Source organism: Leiobunum rupestre, chromosome 3 (assembly GCF_980474605.1).
Source record: "Leiobunum rupestre chromosome 3, qqLeiRupe1.1.hap1, whole genome shotgun sequence".
Taxonomy (NCBI): Eukaryota; Metazoa; Arthropoda; class Arachnida; order Opiliones; family Sclerosomatidae; genus Leiobunum; species Leiobunum rupestre.
The window spans coordinates 3,057,597-3,076,218 of record NC_143386.1 but is presented as its reverse complement, the minus strand read 5'-3'; the positions used below and the strand labels follow the sequence as shown (position 1 = coordinate 3,076,218).

The 18,622-nt window shown below is 39.8% G+C and overlaps 1 protein-coding gene across 1 annotated transcript; it reads right to left on the bottom strand.

Annotated features, from left to right (window-relative positions):
* Positions 1-10,179: 10,179 nt before the first annotated feature.
* Positions 10,180-13,114, bottom strand: LOC149949107 (uncharacterized). The gene is made up of 7 exons (XM_090169348.1): positions 12,974-13,114; positions 11,647-12,793; positions 11,385-11,549; positions 11,260-11,306; positions 10,990-11,212; positions 10,754-10,942; positions 10,180-10,640 (listed from the first exon to the last, which is right to left on the bottom strand). The coding sequence occupies exons 1-7, from the start codon at positions 13,112-13,114 to the stop codon at positions 10,180-10,182; spliced, it is 2,373 nt and encodes a 790-aa protein (XP_090025474.1).
* Between the last annotated feature and the right edge of the window lie 5,508 nt (positions 13,115-18,622).

Here is an 18,622-nt window from a genome sequence, read left to right as displayed (position 1 = left end):
CAAATATCTTCGTCCACTGCGCTTCAATTTTTGTGTCAGCCCTGATAGAGGCTATAGATTTCAGAAGTTTGTCTGGGCACGTTTCAATACGTGCGAGTTAATTGCTTTAAAAAGTTCAAATACTTCTACTGAAGGGTATTTGAGCCCTCCGCGACTTTGCTTTTGAACCCATTTCTTATTCTCATTGGGTATAGCATCAATATTTTTCTCAATCATTTTTTCACCAACGTTTATACATTATCTGCTATTGGTTTTCTTCATCATCTTATTCACGACAAATCCTGCTACGTAAAACAGAGTACAATCTTCCTCTTGGTTAATGGTGCTCGTTATTTCCATTGGCTCTTTTGCGCATACTCCTTTGTTGAATATTTCTTGCATAAGCACTTCAAGTGCCACTATCTTCTCTTTTTCACCTATTTCATTTTCATCACAATTTTGACACCTCACCACCATAGATGTCAAATCACTATGGAACGCCTTTTTGAACATTCCATATAGCTTATCTTCGTTGCGCTCAAGAAATATTACACTAAACAGTTCTCGAAGCTCATAGAAATAGGGGCTCTTCTTTAATTTCTGATGCCCAGTTAATTCTTTTTAGGTGTTCTGCAATGCCACCAATTTCCATTAATTTCTTTAACTCGCATTTGGCTTCAGCAAATATGATACCAAATGTTGCATCATAATTTTTTAAAAACAAGGAGTGACTTGACTTTTTCGTTATTACTTTAAAAGAATTTAATTGCTTTTTTGGTGTTTTTGCTTTCAATTCTTCTGTTATAGAGTTCAAATTATCTAAATTAAAACCACAATAACATCTTAATTAGTCAATGTTTATACCTTCAAAGACATTGCATTTGATGATTACCATAGCAAATTCTGTTTCCTGAATCCCCTACATTTTGTTTGTTCGTCAAGGGATTTAAAACATCGGAATTAGTGTCTTTCTTCTTGATTGGAGAAGGAATGTTTTCTGCCTCGGATTCCGAGAAATCTTCTAAAATTGCCCAAAGAAATTTGTTAAGCCTTGGTTAAGTCAAATATCTTACACTTGTTTATCATTATAATTACCGTAATAAATTAAAAAATTATTTGTAGATGATTCTCCGAAGATTTGGCTGTACGTATGTTGTGAAAAATTTGACATTTGAACTTAATGTTTTTCAATAAACGTTTAATACTGAATATCGCGAGTGGTCGCCGGCGTGGTCTAAAATTCAAGCACCTAGACTGAGGGACGAAGAATGCCCCCCCCCCTCTTTCTTGAATCACCGTCGTATACAACCATTTCCTGTTACGCTCACGAAAGCCGCTAGAGCGCGTCGTGATTTGTTCTTTATACTTTTTTCCCCTGCCGAACCGTCCCTGTGTTAATTAGTCCATGCAGTAACTGTTGTCGATGAAAAGAGACTGCATGGATAATCGCAATTTACGCCAATAGTAAATACTTAAATAACTGAGAAATTGAAAGTAAGTTATTATTTAAATATTTACAATCCATAATATGGAGAATTTTAAACAAAGTTATTATTTACATATTTACCCGGGAATGACTGCTGTAAAAGTTGTATTGAACGTTTCACACTTTGAGAAACTTTCTCGATTGCGGCTTAAAAGTAAGTTCTTAAAGTTTCTCGTAACTGTTGTGAAGTTCATTGAGACCCATGGAGCAGTTTTAACTCATAGTCTTTATTAAGTCATTCTGTGTTAAATATTAGTATACAAGTGTTTATATATGCACTTATACCGCTAGTTGTTTATTTACCTGTTCATTATCAATATTTAGATAAGGCTAATAAAAACAATATGTTACATCTTTCTCCTAAGGAAAGAACCCATGTATTACAACTTTTCCATTTAGTATGATAAACCATGTATTACAATTATTTAAACTTGAAATCGTTTCGTTTTTCAAACTGTTCGTCCATATCGTGTGGTTATAGGCTCTGCTCCAGGTGACACACTTGTGGAGAAGGGCGACCGGGTGTTCGGGAAAGGAGACGATAGTATACGGCTTGGTTGTTCCAAAGCAGTGTCCTCAGTGTTTCGCAGCCTGGGTTGTGAAATAGGGTGTAAGACATCTCTCTGGGAGTTATGTTTAAAGGGTTTTGGTGGGCTAGACGAAGAGGAATCATGAGAGTTCCGTGGTCTCTGACTGTAAGAGTGGTCAGAACGAATGTTATCAGTAGTGTCCAGCAGTGGTGCGTTCTGGTGTCCGACTTGTCTCGCCTCCGATTCTTGCTGTAGGGCGTTGTTTCTGACCCATCTCGATCCACGATATGAAGAAGACGCATGTCGGTTATTGGTACCTGGAGAGTTCAGTGGTCGTAGCAGGATATTCTCTTGTGGCTCGATAGGTATTCGATTTCTTGATTCTAAGCGTGGTCGTAAGTGAATTCGAGTCCGTCGATACGTCTTCCCGTCAATGGTCTGGATATTGTACGAATGTGGTTCGTCAGCATATGAATGAATTTTCGCCGGCACCCAGTTGCGATGACCAGCTTGATAAAAGACATTGTCCCCAGGGTTAAAAGTAAGTGGTCGCGGGTGACGCATGGTGCGCTGTGACGCCACCATGATTTCTTGCTTAGCTGAAAGAGCATTCTGAATCTGGCGTATTGGATAGTTGGGTTGCAGTGACGAGCTCGTGGTGGTGTTATGGTTTCGAAGTTGCCTTCCCATGAGCATCTGGGCAGGAGACGGTAACTTCCCAATTGGAGTTGTACGATACTCGAGCAGTACACTCTCTTTAAAAAGTCTTCGACAGGTGAAATTTTTGCCCTCTTTTTATTTCTGCTAGAAAACTATAATAGATAGATCGATGAAACCAATTGCAAGTATTATTTATTTTCCAATATCTTTCGTTATTTATCGGTTTCGTCTGCCAAAAATTAATAGTTTAAGCGGATACCATCAAAACTCATTTTTGACAACTTTTTAAATATTGCTTCTACGGCACTGACACACGCGTTTTTGAATTCACAATGGTTGATTCATTTTTAGAAGGTGGGAAAATTATCCCTCTACAACCAACGGTTGAGAAGTTATCGCGTTTACAAACTTTCGTCGAAACTAGGAAACACCTAAAATGCATCAAGCGATTATTAATAACGCAATTTCGACCTTATTAGTTTGGTTTGGAAAGTTTTCTGGGAAAACCTGGGTCGGGCCGGCTCGGAATTTAAGGCACCATGGGCCGGGGACAGAAGGAAAATACGCCAATTAGCTCTATAATGTGAGGGCTCTAATTTTAGTATTGCTGAAGGCAGGAATTTAGTTTTTAATTTATTTTAAGAGAACGGTTTAATTGATTAACTGAATTTTTATATTTAAGGGTAGGTTAGACTAGTTCCTATGAGCTATGTACGGGATTCCTATGTACCAGTCGTAAATTATTTAAGTTCTTAAGTTTAAGTTAATTTTAATTATTTCTAACTCGCGGGGGTAATTTTTATGTATTAGATCTTAAAATTATACGACGTTTGGTAAATGGTACGTTACGAGGGGTCAAGAATATTCATTAAAATTGATTAAATTAATACTAAACAATATGTTCAAGACCAGATTGGTCTGACTCGGGGGCTTTGAGAATCGGTAGTCAGAGTGCGGGGGGGAAATGTAATAACAAAAGTAAATAAGACAGAAAAAAATAAAATATGTAAGTATGCGGGGGAAAGTGAACCTGAAGGGTTACAGAGTGTACATAGTGAAGGTCACGACCATCCTTCTTAGCCTTGAATAAAAGATTTTTTATTGTCTGTATTGCTCTTTCTGTCATACCGTTCGATTTCGGGTAATGTGGACTGCTGGTCACATGATGTGTTCCCCAGTGTTGAAGAAATTCCTTGAATTTGTATGAGCCAAATGGAGGTCCATTGTCCGACACCAGTCGCTGACGAGCGCCATGCCTCGACAAGTGCGGGTTGAGAAATTTGATGACAGATTCGGCCGTAGTGTTCCGCATCTCCTTCATTTCTATGAATTTAGAAAAATAGTCTACAAGTATCACTAGTTTTTTGTCTTCTACCTGAAATATGTCAGTCCCAACTGTTTCCCAAGGAAGCTTCGGTACTGAATGTGGTTGCATAGGTATCGCGGAGTTGGCGCGGTCACGATTCCGGCAGATTTGACAGTCCCGGACGTAATTCGTTATATCAGCCAATACACGTGAAGTTTAGCTTTCTGAAGACAGGCGCTGACTCCCTGGTGGATAGAGTGAATTGGGCAATGACATCACTTCTCATGATTGCTGGAACGACAAGGCGATTTCCCCGGTATATCAAGCCACAGTCCCCATGGAACTCCTCCTGATGTGGCCAGTATGGAATGACGTCAGGCGGATACTCTCTTCTGTGATCTCGGCCAACCTTGATATATGTATGCACGAAAAGTCTGGAGAGTGGAATCATCTCGGGTTGCTCGCTCCATCGAGCTGCGTCTATCCGAGGAAATAATAGTTAGGGCGTGCCAGTGCCGGATTAAGACCCTGGGGGGCCTCTAGGCACAAGACTATCGGGGGCCCCCTTAGCACCAGTAACAGAGCGTAGCTAAACTAACACCTTTTGTAGATTTGACCCATTTTGCCTCGCATTTTGTATTTGGAAAAATGCTTTTCACCAATTCTTTCTTTTTGAACTCGATCTAAATAGACAAAAATCTAATTTCTCTGTATTTTCCCCGCCTAAAGTGAAGCACTTACAAACGTCAGTGATTTTCAGACGTGGAATGCGACAACGTAACAAGAATGTATATATTTATATTAGGAAGAATAGGTATGTTGCGACAATCGTCGGGCACGTTGAACGCCTTTGCTCCGTCTCGCGCGGGGAGAAAGACAACGTAACTTAAACCAAAACTAAATGCCCTAGCACCCACTTAAAGGAATGAACTATAATAGAAAGAAATTTTTTTATGTTTCAGATATTTACTTTTCTAATTTTTGCAGCTGCAAATCTCTCAATAATTACAGAAAAATCTATATCTTTGACAAATTCATTTTCAATACACATTAGGCTCAATGCATTAAGACGTTCTTGATTCATTGTAGTTCTTTTCTCATTTTTAATGTGAGCCAGTTTTGAAAATGATCTTTCACCTTCGCAGACAGAGCATGGCATTGAAAGATAAATTCTCATTGCTATGGACACATTGGGACAACATTTATAACTTAGTATTCCTTTCATGATATCTAAAATTTTCGAATCTCTTTCAAGTTCAGTTAGTTCTCCGAGGTTATGAGCATCTTCCTTAACTTGTTCGTGAAAATGAATTATTTCGTTCTCAAAATCTTCACTGATGTCATTTTGATATTTTTCAATAAAACTGTGGGATAAGTTTCTCTTACTAACTAAGTCTTCGTTAAGAAAGTCAAATACACTGAGATAAATTTCTGTACTTTCTACAGAGTTTTTGTACAGTATTAATGTGTGCGAAATTTTTGCAGTACGTTTCTGTAAGCAAGTAAAACAGTTCAGTCATTTTATTTTTGTACAATATCCTTATGTATATTTTAGTTACAGAACTGTTATTTGTACTAAGAACTGTAGAGATTACAGAACTATTTCTGTAATCCACGATCAACGATTTTGGATGTTAAAATGACCAAATATGTTTATTTGTGGCACTGTAATTTTCACCAAAAACTGCAAAAATTACAGATCTCGTCTTGTAATTTGCGCTACAATTATCTAATGTAAGTGTTACATGTATATACGTAGTTGTAATAGAAATATTTTATAGAAACGAAATTTTCTAAATTTCTGGCGTTATTACCATAAGCTTATGATAGCCACTCTCGCACCTAACGGAACGCGCCTCTTGCGACTGCGATAAAACTCGGCTCCTATCTGTCGTTTCAAAGGAATCGAGCGCCTGGCTGAACGCGCTTCCTTCTCCGTCTCTGGGTACTCATCTCGACGATGATTCTTTTAGAATCGCCATCGGTCTTCGCTTGGGTGCCCATATCTGCGTTCCACGCATCTGCAACTGCGGTGCCCATGTCGACTCGTTCGGGACCCATGGTTAAGTTGCAAAAAAGCAATGGTCGTCTGTCCCGCCACGCCGCCGTCAACGACATCGTACGGCGCGCTCTCGTGACATGTCCGCCGGTGTGCCCTCCGTCCTCGAGCCCCCGCAGTTTGTCGAGGGACGACGGCAAACGCCCAGATGGCATGACCCTTGTCCCTTGGTCCGGTGGTAAATCATTAGTATGGGATTTCACATGCTCCAACCCCATAGCTCCTTCGTATTTGATTTCGTCTTTAACAGCCCCTCTCTGGGCCGCCATCCAGGCTGAATTGAAGAAAAAAGGCCAAATATATGTGGTCCTCGGTCATCGCTTCCAGTTCTGTGCTTTAGCTGTTGAAACTCTTGGCTTGGCCCTGGAACACGCGACTGGCCTGAAAATTCGCGAAGTAACCGGGTAGCCGCGTTCCGTGGAATACATCAGCCAACGCATAGCCATTGCCGTGCAGCGGGGCAACGCGGCCGCCGTCTTGAACACGTTCCCACCAGGCTCCTCTCTTGATGAATTTCTTTACAAACTCCACTAATTTTTACTTTTCATTTTTGTAAACCAATTTTTTTGAAATAAATTAAAAAGTTAATTCTTGATTATAGGCTTACTTATGTAACAACAGTAACATTCATGCTACTGATAAATAAACCCTATAGCAGATTAGGTGAAATCCCACACCAAAGATTTGCCACCTAAGCATACAGAGCCTTTGTCATCCGTCAGGTCGTTTATCGTCGTCGCACAAGGGCACGATTTAAAATGTCGCTCACGGCAGCATGACTGTGCGGGTCGCTTCTCGTGTCATGACGCGACTAGCGACTCTCACCTCTTTTGTAACTCAAACCTTAAGCACGTGATTATTTTGAGGTATCACAAATAAAATTGCGTTGTTTTTTCTCTACTCTAGACTGTGAGTAGATTAGCGTTGGCCGAGCAGGTTCTGTGGTAACCGAATGTCTTATTTTTAAAATTAGAGTTTAGCAACTTTCGCAAAAATTACCAAAATTAAAATAACATAGACGACGAATTTTTCTAGTGTTCAGTTTGTCCTACAGAACGGTATGCCATATTTACAGAAGTACGTTTTATAGAAACACAAGTTGTTCAGTTTTTAAAACAAACAATTCTTTAATTTATACAGAACAATGACTTTTTAAAAAAAAACGTTAAATTTTTATTTAACATATTTGTTCTGTGAAATTTACAATACAAATAACTGTAATTTTTACATAATTAATCTGTAAGTAAAAATTTAGTTTTTATCTGTTAAAAAAACAGTTTGTAACTGTAAAACTTTATTTTGGAAATGTCTGTAAAGAAATCAGAACATTTCTGGAATGATGGTTTGCCAGATATTTTCTGTAATTCATACAATATAAATTTCTCTCAGTGTATAAAAGAAAACGTTTGGTGCACACTGTTGTAGGCAATAGCACGTTTGTCTAATTCTGTCACAGATAACAAAAAATGTTTGAGTCTTAAACTTTTCTTGTGGGGTAAAGTTGTGTTCCGAATTTGATGTTTCGTCACATCGTCTTTTTCGTTTGTGTTTGCGTTTCCCCTCAGCGCGATATAGTGGTTGATTTACCTCTTCATTTGAATCTTTCCTAGTCGTCATGAATAAACGTTTGGCCGCTTCCTCAAATCGGATAAAATCATTGCGAACCACACGAAGGAACTCTGCTAGAGATTTTAGATGGTCCACAACGACCTTTAGATGAAGTCCTTCAGTTTGCAATAACTGGCTCACATTATTCATACGTTCTAAAATATCATTCCAAAATATGCACATAAAAACCGTTTCAAATTCTAAAAGTTTAGAAATGATAGTTTTAGCTTCATTTCGAGTGTCACTTTGTTGTTCAGCATCGTCTCGTAATATTTTCAAGGTATCGATTACTCCAACGTAATTTATTTTTAGTCCGTTCGTAGCATCATGTCTAGCAGACCACCTTGTTTCGGAGAGTGATTTGACTAGAATTATTTTAGTTTTTTTGATTTTAATGTTTCCACTAGAAGGTTCCATCTGTAGGTAGATCCCGATAGAAAAGTATAAACCTTTTGAACAATGCCGAAAAACGATACAGCGTCTGGGCAAACACTGGCAGCAGTTTGGCCTACGAGATTAAGAGAGTGAGCGCTGCATGGCACATATTCGGCCAAGTGATTGTGCTCTTTGATTTTTTTTGCACTCCATTATATTTACCAGACATATTAGGTGCGTTGTCATAGCTTTGGGAACGACAGTTCATAATGTCCAAACCACAGTCAGTTAAATAACTTATAATAGTATCTGATAAGTCTTTCCCTTTGTGTGAGGTTATCGGAATAAATTTCAGGAACCTCTCTACAGGCACTACAGTTTCCGAATGTACGTAACGTATAATAAAGGTGAGTTGATCAACATGTTGTAAATCTGGAGTTGAGTCGACAATAATTCCAAAATATTTGTTTTTTTTTGTTTCTTCTAAAATTAGCTGAAGAATGTGATCTCCTATTAATTGAATTAATTCCTCGAAGATAGTAGATGACAAGTATGACTGTTTGCCACGTCCACAATTACCATATTTTTGAATATGGTTTGCTAAAAAATAATCGTATTTTGACAACAATTCTAAAATTCCCAGAAAATTTCCATTTCCAACTGAACCAAAGAGTTCATTATCTCCCCGAAGCGCGAATCCTCGTTGAGCAAGGAACAAAATAACATCAATAACTCGTTTTAATACGTGTTGCCAATATTTAAATTCCCGTTCATAGTTTATAGATAATGCATTTTCCAAACATCCTTTTCGAGATCGATCTGACCATTTTTTAATTGATTTGCAGTGGTCAGTGCTACTTTCGTGACTTGATATCCTAGCGGACGCGTTCTTCCAATCGTTAAATCCACTATGAAATTGATACAATTTGGAAGAAAACAATTTGCAAACGACGCAGTACACCCTTTTGTTTTTCGGTGAGAAAATTAACCAAAACCGATCTACCTCTTCTCCATTTTGTAAATTTCTCTTAAACATTGATATAGAAATAAATCGTTGTTTGCCGCTTATTGATTGCGATGTGGATTTAACGAAATCGGCGCAATCGAAATTTAAATTTTGGGGAATACTTTTTATGTGTATCAAATAAGTTATTAGATTTTCATTTACTTTCCAATCAGCTGGGTCGTCACCAAATACATCACTACAGACTGATTGTTCGATTGTTGTTACGTAATTAGTACGTTGAACATCTTGTTCGCCCTTTGTTTCAGTTTCTTTTCTTGAATTATTGTTTAATTCCTGACCTTGTTCTTCAATCGTTTCTGTAGCCTCTGCCACTGGACCATTATTGTCCGCTGCTATAGTTTGAGTTATCAAACTTGTTGGAGACTGCAGAACAGTTGTCAATTCAAACCCCAAAGATGTTAACGGTTTTACACCTTCTAAAGATGACTGTATCTTGTTTAATTGCAATTTTCGTTTAGCCGCACCACTTTGGTAGTTTCTTTTATCCATTTAGAACAGTTAAAACCAAAACAATGCCGGAAAAAGAAGTAGTATTTACGAAACAAATTAACAGAACTCATTCCTTTAACACTGGGAGCTAGAAGAAACAAACACAGAAAATAAAAACGCTTTAAAACCGACTGCGACTTCCCGAAGTTATAAAGTTCGGACCGTATGGGTCTAACTAGAGCAAACGCGTATTCGTGGGGATGCATTTTCGCTGAGCGTCTGGGGTGGGTGACAATAAACGCTACGTAAATTTCATCCCCCATGGCAGCGAGGAAAATATTTTAGTGCATAACTAGACTAGCTTCTATTTCAAGAAGGGGGGGGGGGCACGACATCCAGCGAATATAACGGGGAAATCGTACCAATGGAGAAGTGCATTGCTTTTGAGGGAGGGAGATGACAATCTGCCGCTAAAGGGGGAAATCGTGCATTGCCAATATTAGGATTATCAATACTTCTCTTACATTTTTGACCCTCGGCACGATTTTTGGAATGTTCGATTTTCTGCTACGAGGTGGGGAAACTGGTGAGACGCTTTTAGAAAATTTTAGGAGGTGCAAAAGTTTTTGATTGTGAGGTTACAAGGTATTCGTGTTCGGGGCTGTCTCACCGCTCGAGCTTTCCGTAAATCGAGAAACACTTGCCTAGTGTGCCTAGTTCTTAATCCGGCACTGGGGCGTGTAGAGCGGCGTGTTGACCCTCCATTTCCATGGTATCGATATCAGTCCGCTGTAGTGCAGCACGAGAGAGTGTGTCAGCTATCTGGAGGTTGGTGCCAGGGGCATACGTCAAAGTAAAACTGTAAAGGAGGAGGCGCAGTACCATTCTCTGTAGACGTGGGGAGAGCATATGCACGGGCTTGTTGATGATGACTACCAAAGGTTTGTGATCGGTCTCGACGGAAAAGTGCGTTCCCACTACGTAATAGTGGAACTTCTCACAAGCGAAAAGGACGCCCAGGAGCTCCTTCTCGATCTGCGCGTAGTTCTTTTGGGTCGACGTCAATGTTGTAGATGCATACTCGAGTAACTCGACAGGGCGATCGCCTTGCAAGAGAGCAGCACCAATACCGTTTGAGCTGGCATCCACAGTAATCTTACATGCAGTGGTGGGTTTGAAGACTGCAAGTATTGGGGAAGACAATATTAATGTTTTTACCTTATCAAATACAACTTGCATGCTCGGAGTCCATGAAAAAAGTGAGTCCCTCTTAAGTAACGCTCAAGGGAATTACTTGCTCCGAATATGATGGGAGGAACCTTGTAATATAGTTGACCATTCCCAAGAATCGTTGTAGAGCATGTTTGTCTTGCGGCGAGGGAAGGTCCAAAATAGAGTTGATTCTTTCCGGATCGATCTCGATGCGCTCCGGTGTTATTATGTGGCCAAGGTATTTTATGCGTCGGGTAGCGAGCTGTAACTTCTTTTTACTAAAGGTCAAGTTAAATTTTCATGCAGTCTCAAGAATACGCACAACTAAAGCATTGTGCTCTTTCATATTCTTGGCAGCAAGTAAGAGATCATCAGTAGAGATACGAGTAAATCGGAACTTCTCGGAAGGAAATAACTGTTCCATTAGCTGTTGGAACACTTCAGATGCCGTACATATTCCATTTGGAAGGCGTAGATATCTAAAAGTACCAAACGGAGTCGAAAAGGTGCAGAGATATGAACTGTCCTCCGTTAATTCAACCTGCCAAAAAGCGTTTTTGGCGTCAAGGACTGTAAATATAGTATTACCATGGGAGTCCTGAGAAAATCTCCTGTGCTGTAGACATATGGACAGGCTGGCGTTTGATGTTTGGATTCAATTTTCGTGGGTCAAGGCAAATACGGACCGACCCGTCCGGCTTGCGCTCGACTACCATTGGGTGAACCCATTCCGTGGGGCCCTCCACAGGCGTAATGATGCCATTTTTGTAGTTCGTCCAAGACCGGTTGTTGCAGTGCGTGTGGTAGTCTGTGAGGTACGGAGACAAACGGAACTGCAGCAGGTTTCAATTGAATTTGGTATCTGATCGGCAATTTCCCTATTCCATCAAAGACATCGGGAAACTGGTCTATTATTGACTGTGGAACATCGTGTGTTACGTCAGATCTGGAAGCAGCGCGAGATTCCTGTAGCACCTGGACCGTGAGTGGTTGGTGGTCGAGTAGAGCGGAAGATTAAGCCCAGCGCTTCGGAAGCGGTGGCGCCAAGGATCGGAGTTGTCAGTTCCGGAGTGATGTAGAATGTTAACTGCCGTTGTGTCGCGAAAGAGATGCAGTATAGTTCAGCCATACCCAATATGGGAACGTTATGTCCAGCATACGCGATGATACGACGAATTGGTTGAGCGAGAGGCAACTTCACTGATAGAGTCTCATAGATATGGTTTGGGATGATATTAACTTGTGAGCCAGTATCTAATTTGAATAGAATCGGACTATTATAAACATGTACAGACTCATACCATTGATCATCGGATGGTCGGGTGGCAGGATCGTGAGTGGCATCGCAGAGTGCTCTAATCATATTCATTGTTAAGTCAAGACTATCAGTGGTAGAAGGATGATCCAGGAAATATGATTCGTGATGCGCATAGTTGGGTACGTCTGAGCGGCGGGCTTGAACCTCGGAGTAGTGGCGGTATTCGTCGAAACAAGAACTATCGCTCATAAAGTATCGCTGTGAGGTCATCGGGTCTGCTGCTGGTTGAGTTAAGTCGTAGACACGGGTTGTTGAGCGACAGCAAACTGCCCAATGGCCCACCGGTGAACAGTTATGGCACTTGGAGTCAGACGCCGGGCAGTAATTAGGATGGTTGTGACGTAGACCGCAGTTGGAGCAGGTCATTTGTGGCTGAAAGTGGCGAGGCAGACTAGAGTCCGTGGAACTTCGCTGTGATGACGAGAATCTTCGCGAGAATGGCCGGGTCGGAGCCCTAAAGGGCCATGGATGTTTGGAACGTAGATGATCAGAAGCCGGGCGACCTCCCTGTCGGAACGGTCGGTGTCGCAGATAATCCAGGGCAGCAGAGGAAGAGGAGGACGGCGTAGTTCCACGCAGTAGGTTAGCGTGCACTGCAGACGTTTCCTCAGTCTGACAGACTGAAATAGCTTCATTAAGTGATAGAGCCGGTCTGGAGAAGAGTCGTTTCCGCAGGTCTGGGTCGAAAATGACTGCCAGGATCTGGTACCGGAGTAAAGAGTCATTGATTTCCCCGAAATCACAGCTTCCGGCTTTAGTGCGCAAATCATTTAGGAAGTCATCAAACGGCTGGTGTTGACTTTGCTTCGTATGGAAAAACACATATCGATGTGAGTCCGGATTGTAGAAACGCGCGTAGTAGTTGTCGAATGCAGCATATATTTGTTCGAGAGTAGGGTGCTGTTGGTTTTCTTCTAGTGGTATGTTCAAGTTCTCGTAAATTTTCTTGCCAGTCGGCCCTTAAGTATATAAGAAACTGGCTACTTGCGTCGGCGGAGTTTCCGTAGAGAGCTTGGATGCAGATGCGAATATCTTGAAGACCTTCTTGTATTCAGCCCATGAAGCTGCCGGGGTAACCGTTCCCGGTGTTAAATGTTCTGGTGCTCGGTACCTGGATGAGGACATCTGAAGGCTAGGCTATATCACTTCTGACACCATGTTGTGAAGATCATTGAGACGCATGGAGCAGGTTTAATTCATAGTCTGAATTAAGTCATTATGTGTTTAGTATTAGTATACAAGTGTTTATATATACGGTTATACCGCTAGTTGTTTATTTACCCGTTTGTTATCAATATTTAGATAAGGCTAATAAAAAACAATATGTTTCAGTAACTGTAATTATCCGGGGATTTCTTAACAATAGGTACTTTTTTTGTACAGTAATGCAAAAAGTCTTACCGCAAGTTATTATTTAAAAAGATATGATTAATGTAAAATTTTTACTTGAAAGCAATTTTTACAACGGAAAATACTACATATTACGAGATTTGTGTACGTGTTGGATGAGGTAGGTCTGATGACGAAAAAGAAAAAGGCTGAAATGCAAAACAGTACTAACCTTTAAGGGTTGAGAATTTTTCCCTTATGTCAACGCATTTTAGGCTTTTTTAGTTCCACATCGAGATATATATATATCGAAGTGGGACTATAGCTATGGACGGATTGTCGTTAAGTGTTGTGTGTTTGTTTGTTTGTTTGTTTGGTGTGGAAAGCAACGACACGGCAGATGGCGCTGCGAAAATAATTTGCAGTTTTGGCGAAACCGGGATTTGAACTCACAGTCAAAAACTCCGCACAATGACGCCTTTACGCTCTCGGCCACTGAAAGCTTCCCAAAATTTGTTCGGAACTTCTACTGTATTCTCGTTAGGGGGGAGTTGGCTAGTTAAGTTGTCGAAATTCTCGTCCGTTTTTACGCCTTATTTTACGTATATTTTCCGAAATTTAAGGTCAAGTGAACCTCAAACTTCGCGTCGGGTGGTGGGTGGTGGGCACACTCGCTTAAGATGCCTCGCTCGAAAGTGAGTACTAGAATAAACGAGCTCGAAAATTTTAAATGTTCGGGTGGCGAGCAGTGGTAGGTGGGCACACTCGCTTAAGATGCCTCGCTCGAAAGTGTGAACTCGAATAAACGAGCTCGAAAATTTTAAATGTTCGGGTGGTGAGCAGTGGTAGGTGGGCACACTCGCTTAAGATGCCTCGCTCGAAAGTGTGAACTCGAATAAACGAGCTCGAAAATTTTAAATGTTCGGGTGGTGAGCAGAGGTAGGTGGGCACACTCGCTTAAGATGCCTCGCTCGAAAGTGAGTACTCGAATAAACGAGCTCGAAAATTTTAAATGTTCGGGTGGTGAGCAGTGGTAGGTGGGCACACTCGCTTAAGATGCCTCGCTCGAAAGTGAGTACTCGAATAAACGAGCTCGAAAATTTTAAATGTTCGGGTGGTGAGCAGTGGTAGGTGGGCACACTCGCTTAAGATGCCTCGCTCGAAAGTGAGTACTCGAATAAACGAGCTCGAAAATTTTAAATGTTCGGGTGGTGAGCAGTGGTAGGTGGGCATACTCGCTTAAGATGCCTCGCTCGAAAGTGAGTACTCGAATAAACGAGCTCGAAAATTTTAAATGCCCTCTTCCCCATATGTACTTATAAATGCTCTAAAAGCCCCATAATGAGATACTTATTTTCTTATTTAAATAAATCAACAAGAGACATTAAAAAACTTCATCACTCGTTACACCAAACAAAAGGTTCAAGACAAACTACGAGTTCAATCCACACTGACGAACTTCCTTTTGGGTAATAAAAGCAATAGAACCATAGAGAAACAATTATACATTGAAGTCACTATCGGGAGAAGGTATTATATTATTAAGAACACGCGTACGCTTAAAAAGTTAAAGCATTGAAGACTCTATTTCCCTTCACACACTTACGTACCGCCATTATTAATTATTGGACTCCCATACTCATCCAAAAACTAGGGGCATTCGGGCATATGTAGTTTTATATCTATGAAGGTAAATTTTTATTACGATAATCTTTGCAAGTTCACGTAAAGACTACCCGTTTATAGCTCTACCACAAATAGATCGAAATTTAAAATATAGCTTTTTGTCAAATTACCTTGCAAGTTAAGTCAATAAATGACATCAACAGCTTATGAATTGGTTTGCGCACCCATGTATCCTGAGGGTGGGCGGTGGCCTCTCTTTAACATAGGATGGTAAATAGTATATCTAACTATAGGAAATCACATGGGCTCAGCAGTTTTTATATTAGTTTGCCCACCCGGGTCTCCTGATGGTGGGCGGCATCCACCCTTTCACTTAGGGTGGCAATTTATATATCCAACGATAAGAAATCACAAAGCCTCAAAAGCTTTGTATTAGTTTGCCTACCTGTGTCTACTAAGGGTGTATGGCTTTGCCCATTCGAATACACTGATGTGGAACTAATATTACGGCCTGGGCCGACTTGTTTAACCATACTATGTCATATTATATGTATTCTGTGTGATTTTGATTTATACAACGTCGAATGTATTCTTAAGTATTGGCGCCTGACGGCGCCGTGCTATCACTTCGCTCGAGCGCGTGGGGCGCGCGGCGCCTCCCCAACCCCATACTATATGGGCCATCTATAACGCAACCTAGAGGACAGTGGGTCAGAATTTATAGCCCGGTGTACCTAGTAACAAAGACCATACCACCGGAGGCCTATCATCATAGTGCCCTACACCAGCGTCCCCCTAGCCCGGACAGGTGACAAATAATATTATAAATTACCTTACCTATTTTAAACGCCAAAACCCCTAAAATACATTTAAATACGGCGAAAATACCTGAAATACAAGAGTAAGTTAGTAATGTTTTGCATTTCCACATTTTTCTTTTTCGTCTTCCGCCCCACGTTATCCAAAAAGCATTAAAATCTAGGAATTTAAAGAATCGTCCTAGGGAAAATTCATTGCAAAAGGCCAATGTTTAAAAATTCATATCTTTGTTAATATTCATTTTCGCCAAAAAACTTAACATTAAAATAATCCCCATCTTACCCTCTATCCAAAAAAAATCGGGTGTTGGCAGCTATTCTACACTTTACCCAAAATTGTTGGAAAGTAATAATTTTATATTTATCGTATCTTTCTAAATAATAAATTGCGGTTAAAACTTTCTGCATTATTGTAATCCTTGAAAAATAATAAACCAAAAACCATAAACAAAACAAAAAAGTACCTACTGTTAAAAATAGCCATTATCCGTGATATAATATCAACTAAAGGTGAAATTATTTTATCACAGATAAATTTTGCAGAAGTTGAAGGATGAGTGTCATTGCAATAACACTGTAAAAGAGGTAATTTAGAAAGTTTCGGCAATAGGTAATATTCAATTTTGTTACAATTTCCATGAGTTTCTCGAAAATATGGAATAGCTCCCTCTATAAAGGTCAAACCAATTCAGATAATCATGACAAACTTCTGCTTTGGGTATTTTAAACCACCTCTGTGCTCTGTCTGAGTCCCAATTCGAAATTTGATTCGTTTAATCAATAAATCTAATATTATTTGTTTGAATTTGGTTACTTGATTTTTAAGAGAAAAGAAAATTGCTAAACATTATTTACATTTTTGAGGGGCTACTATGAAATTCTGTACCTTTACTTAAGTGTAAATTACATACTACACTTGATGCTGATGTGTCATTTATTTTGTAATTATCATGAGATATGATTTTCAGCCATCTTTCTCGCAGAGTTTCATCACTTTTTTAGATTTGCAATAAGGAACACAACGCAAAAGCATTTTAATCTAGTTAAGTAAGGGAAACTAAATTGTCGAATAAAAATATTTAATTTCTAATTACCTGTAAACTGTATTACTACGCTCCAATAGTTTGTATAATCTAGTGAATCCAATGACTTATTGAAAAATTAAATTCAAAACCATATAAATATATGTTGGAACAATGTAAATCTTAGAACATTTATAATAAAAATTAACCAATTCCACCTATATAAACATTTTATTTTCTTTATAAGACAATGAAGTTTATAATGTATGGAAAAATGGCTACAAGACAAGGTAAAGTTGTAACTAAAACTATCTAGGGTTAACTTTTTCGCTAAACAATTTGAAAAAAAAAACTGAACTGAAACCTAATTTTAAGTTATAAATGGAAAAGTAACTTTCAATTATAAAATTAAAAAAATTAGCTTTAAGAATATTTAGGTACTTCTTAGCAGCTCGTACCATTGCCCCCTGGATTAATAGAAGGCCTAGAAATGGGTAGGTGTTGAATTTTGGAAACTGGCAAAATCAATTTTAGTTTTATGCCTTTGTTGGCCGAAAGATGGCCCTAGATCTTTCTATTTTGACGTCATCAAGTCAGGCTGACAGCGAAAGATCGGCTGCTATTGCTTAAGGGCATTGGATTATGCGATAATATTTAAAATTCCAGCCTTGATCGTCTCGATATAAAGGTTGGAAATCGCGCCATCTACTGAGTGTTTCGCGAGCGTGTAAAAAATGTTTGCCGCCCCCTGTAGAAAAACGATTTCTAGGCCTTCTCTTAATCCAGGGGGCAATGCTCGTACTCATCAGTTGTTGAGTTTCCCACCATAGAGTATGATGTTAAATCGGTTGTAAAAAGACGCGTTTTTAGGGTTGGGACGAAGCGCTCCCGGCGGACGACGATGACCCTAATCGCTAAACTTTAGTTTCGCGCCAATGCATTGATTTGAAATTCTTTGAGCGGGCCACTATGGGGCGAGAGAATGCGAGCACATGCGCAGTGGGCCGTGCACAACCAGCTTGTGGCACGGCCAACTTCTATCAACTCGTACACTCGCCTAGTATACGAGAAGATATAAGTTGGTGGTCTTAAGACGTAAAATTTATCATAATAATGATTTAGTAAAAATTATATAAATATAATTTATGCAAACATTTACGTATTAATTATCGGCTATCTAACTTTAAACTGAAAATAGTGAGAACTAGATCTATCAAAAAATTTTAGAGAAAACTTCCATCCCACTGACCTACTGTATCACAGCCGATGGAGATAGCAAACCACGTGCCAGGGGCGTAGGAACCAGGGGGGCAAGGGGGGCAATGCCCCTCCCTAGAAATTGGCTGGGAGGGGCAACTAACGTTATTGCCCCCTCCAACTTTTTGGTCAGTTGAAATCTTCACAATTATCAAATTCTCATTTTAAAAGCATAAAAAGCTTATAGAACCTCAACTGTGTTTAAGTTTCAGTCTTTTCCATCCAATTAACATAGTAGTAAAAAGTACACATGCATTCGGAGAAGCTACACTCGATTAAAAATTCAAAACCATTCTCCAGACCCCTTTTGGTTTCTCTTTGCCCCCTCCAACTTCTAGAACGGTTCTACGCCCCTGTCACGTGCTTTCTTAAAATCAACGAATTATTCGGCGTTAGAATATCTAAATTTAGTTTAGGAAGCCCAACGACCATCGCAGTCGGCACAACTAATATGACTATTATGACAATTTTTAAAAGGTGTTTAATTCTTAAAGGAAATATAACCTCTGGTATTTTTGTCGCCCTCCGAGGGTTCCAATATACCATCCCCTTTCCCCCAAAATAATTGCTGGTCGAATATT

What these genes read in the sequence shown, in the direction of transcription:
- LOC149949107 (XM_090169348.1), bottom strand. Translation starts at nt 13,114, where the DNA reads ATGTCCTCATCCAGGTACCGAGCACCAGAACATTTAACACCGGGAACG. An exon ending in CGGAATGGGTTCACCCAATG is followed by an intron (nt 11,307 to 11,384) that starts GTAGTCGAGCGC and finishes ATCAAACGCCAG; the next exon opens with CCTGTCCATATGTCTACAGC. An exon ending in GCACAATGCTTTAGTTGTGC is followed by an intron (nt 10,943 to 10,989) that starts GTATTCTTGAGA and finishes TTTAGTAAAAAG; the next exon opens with AAGTTACAGCTCGCTACCCG.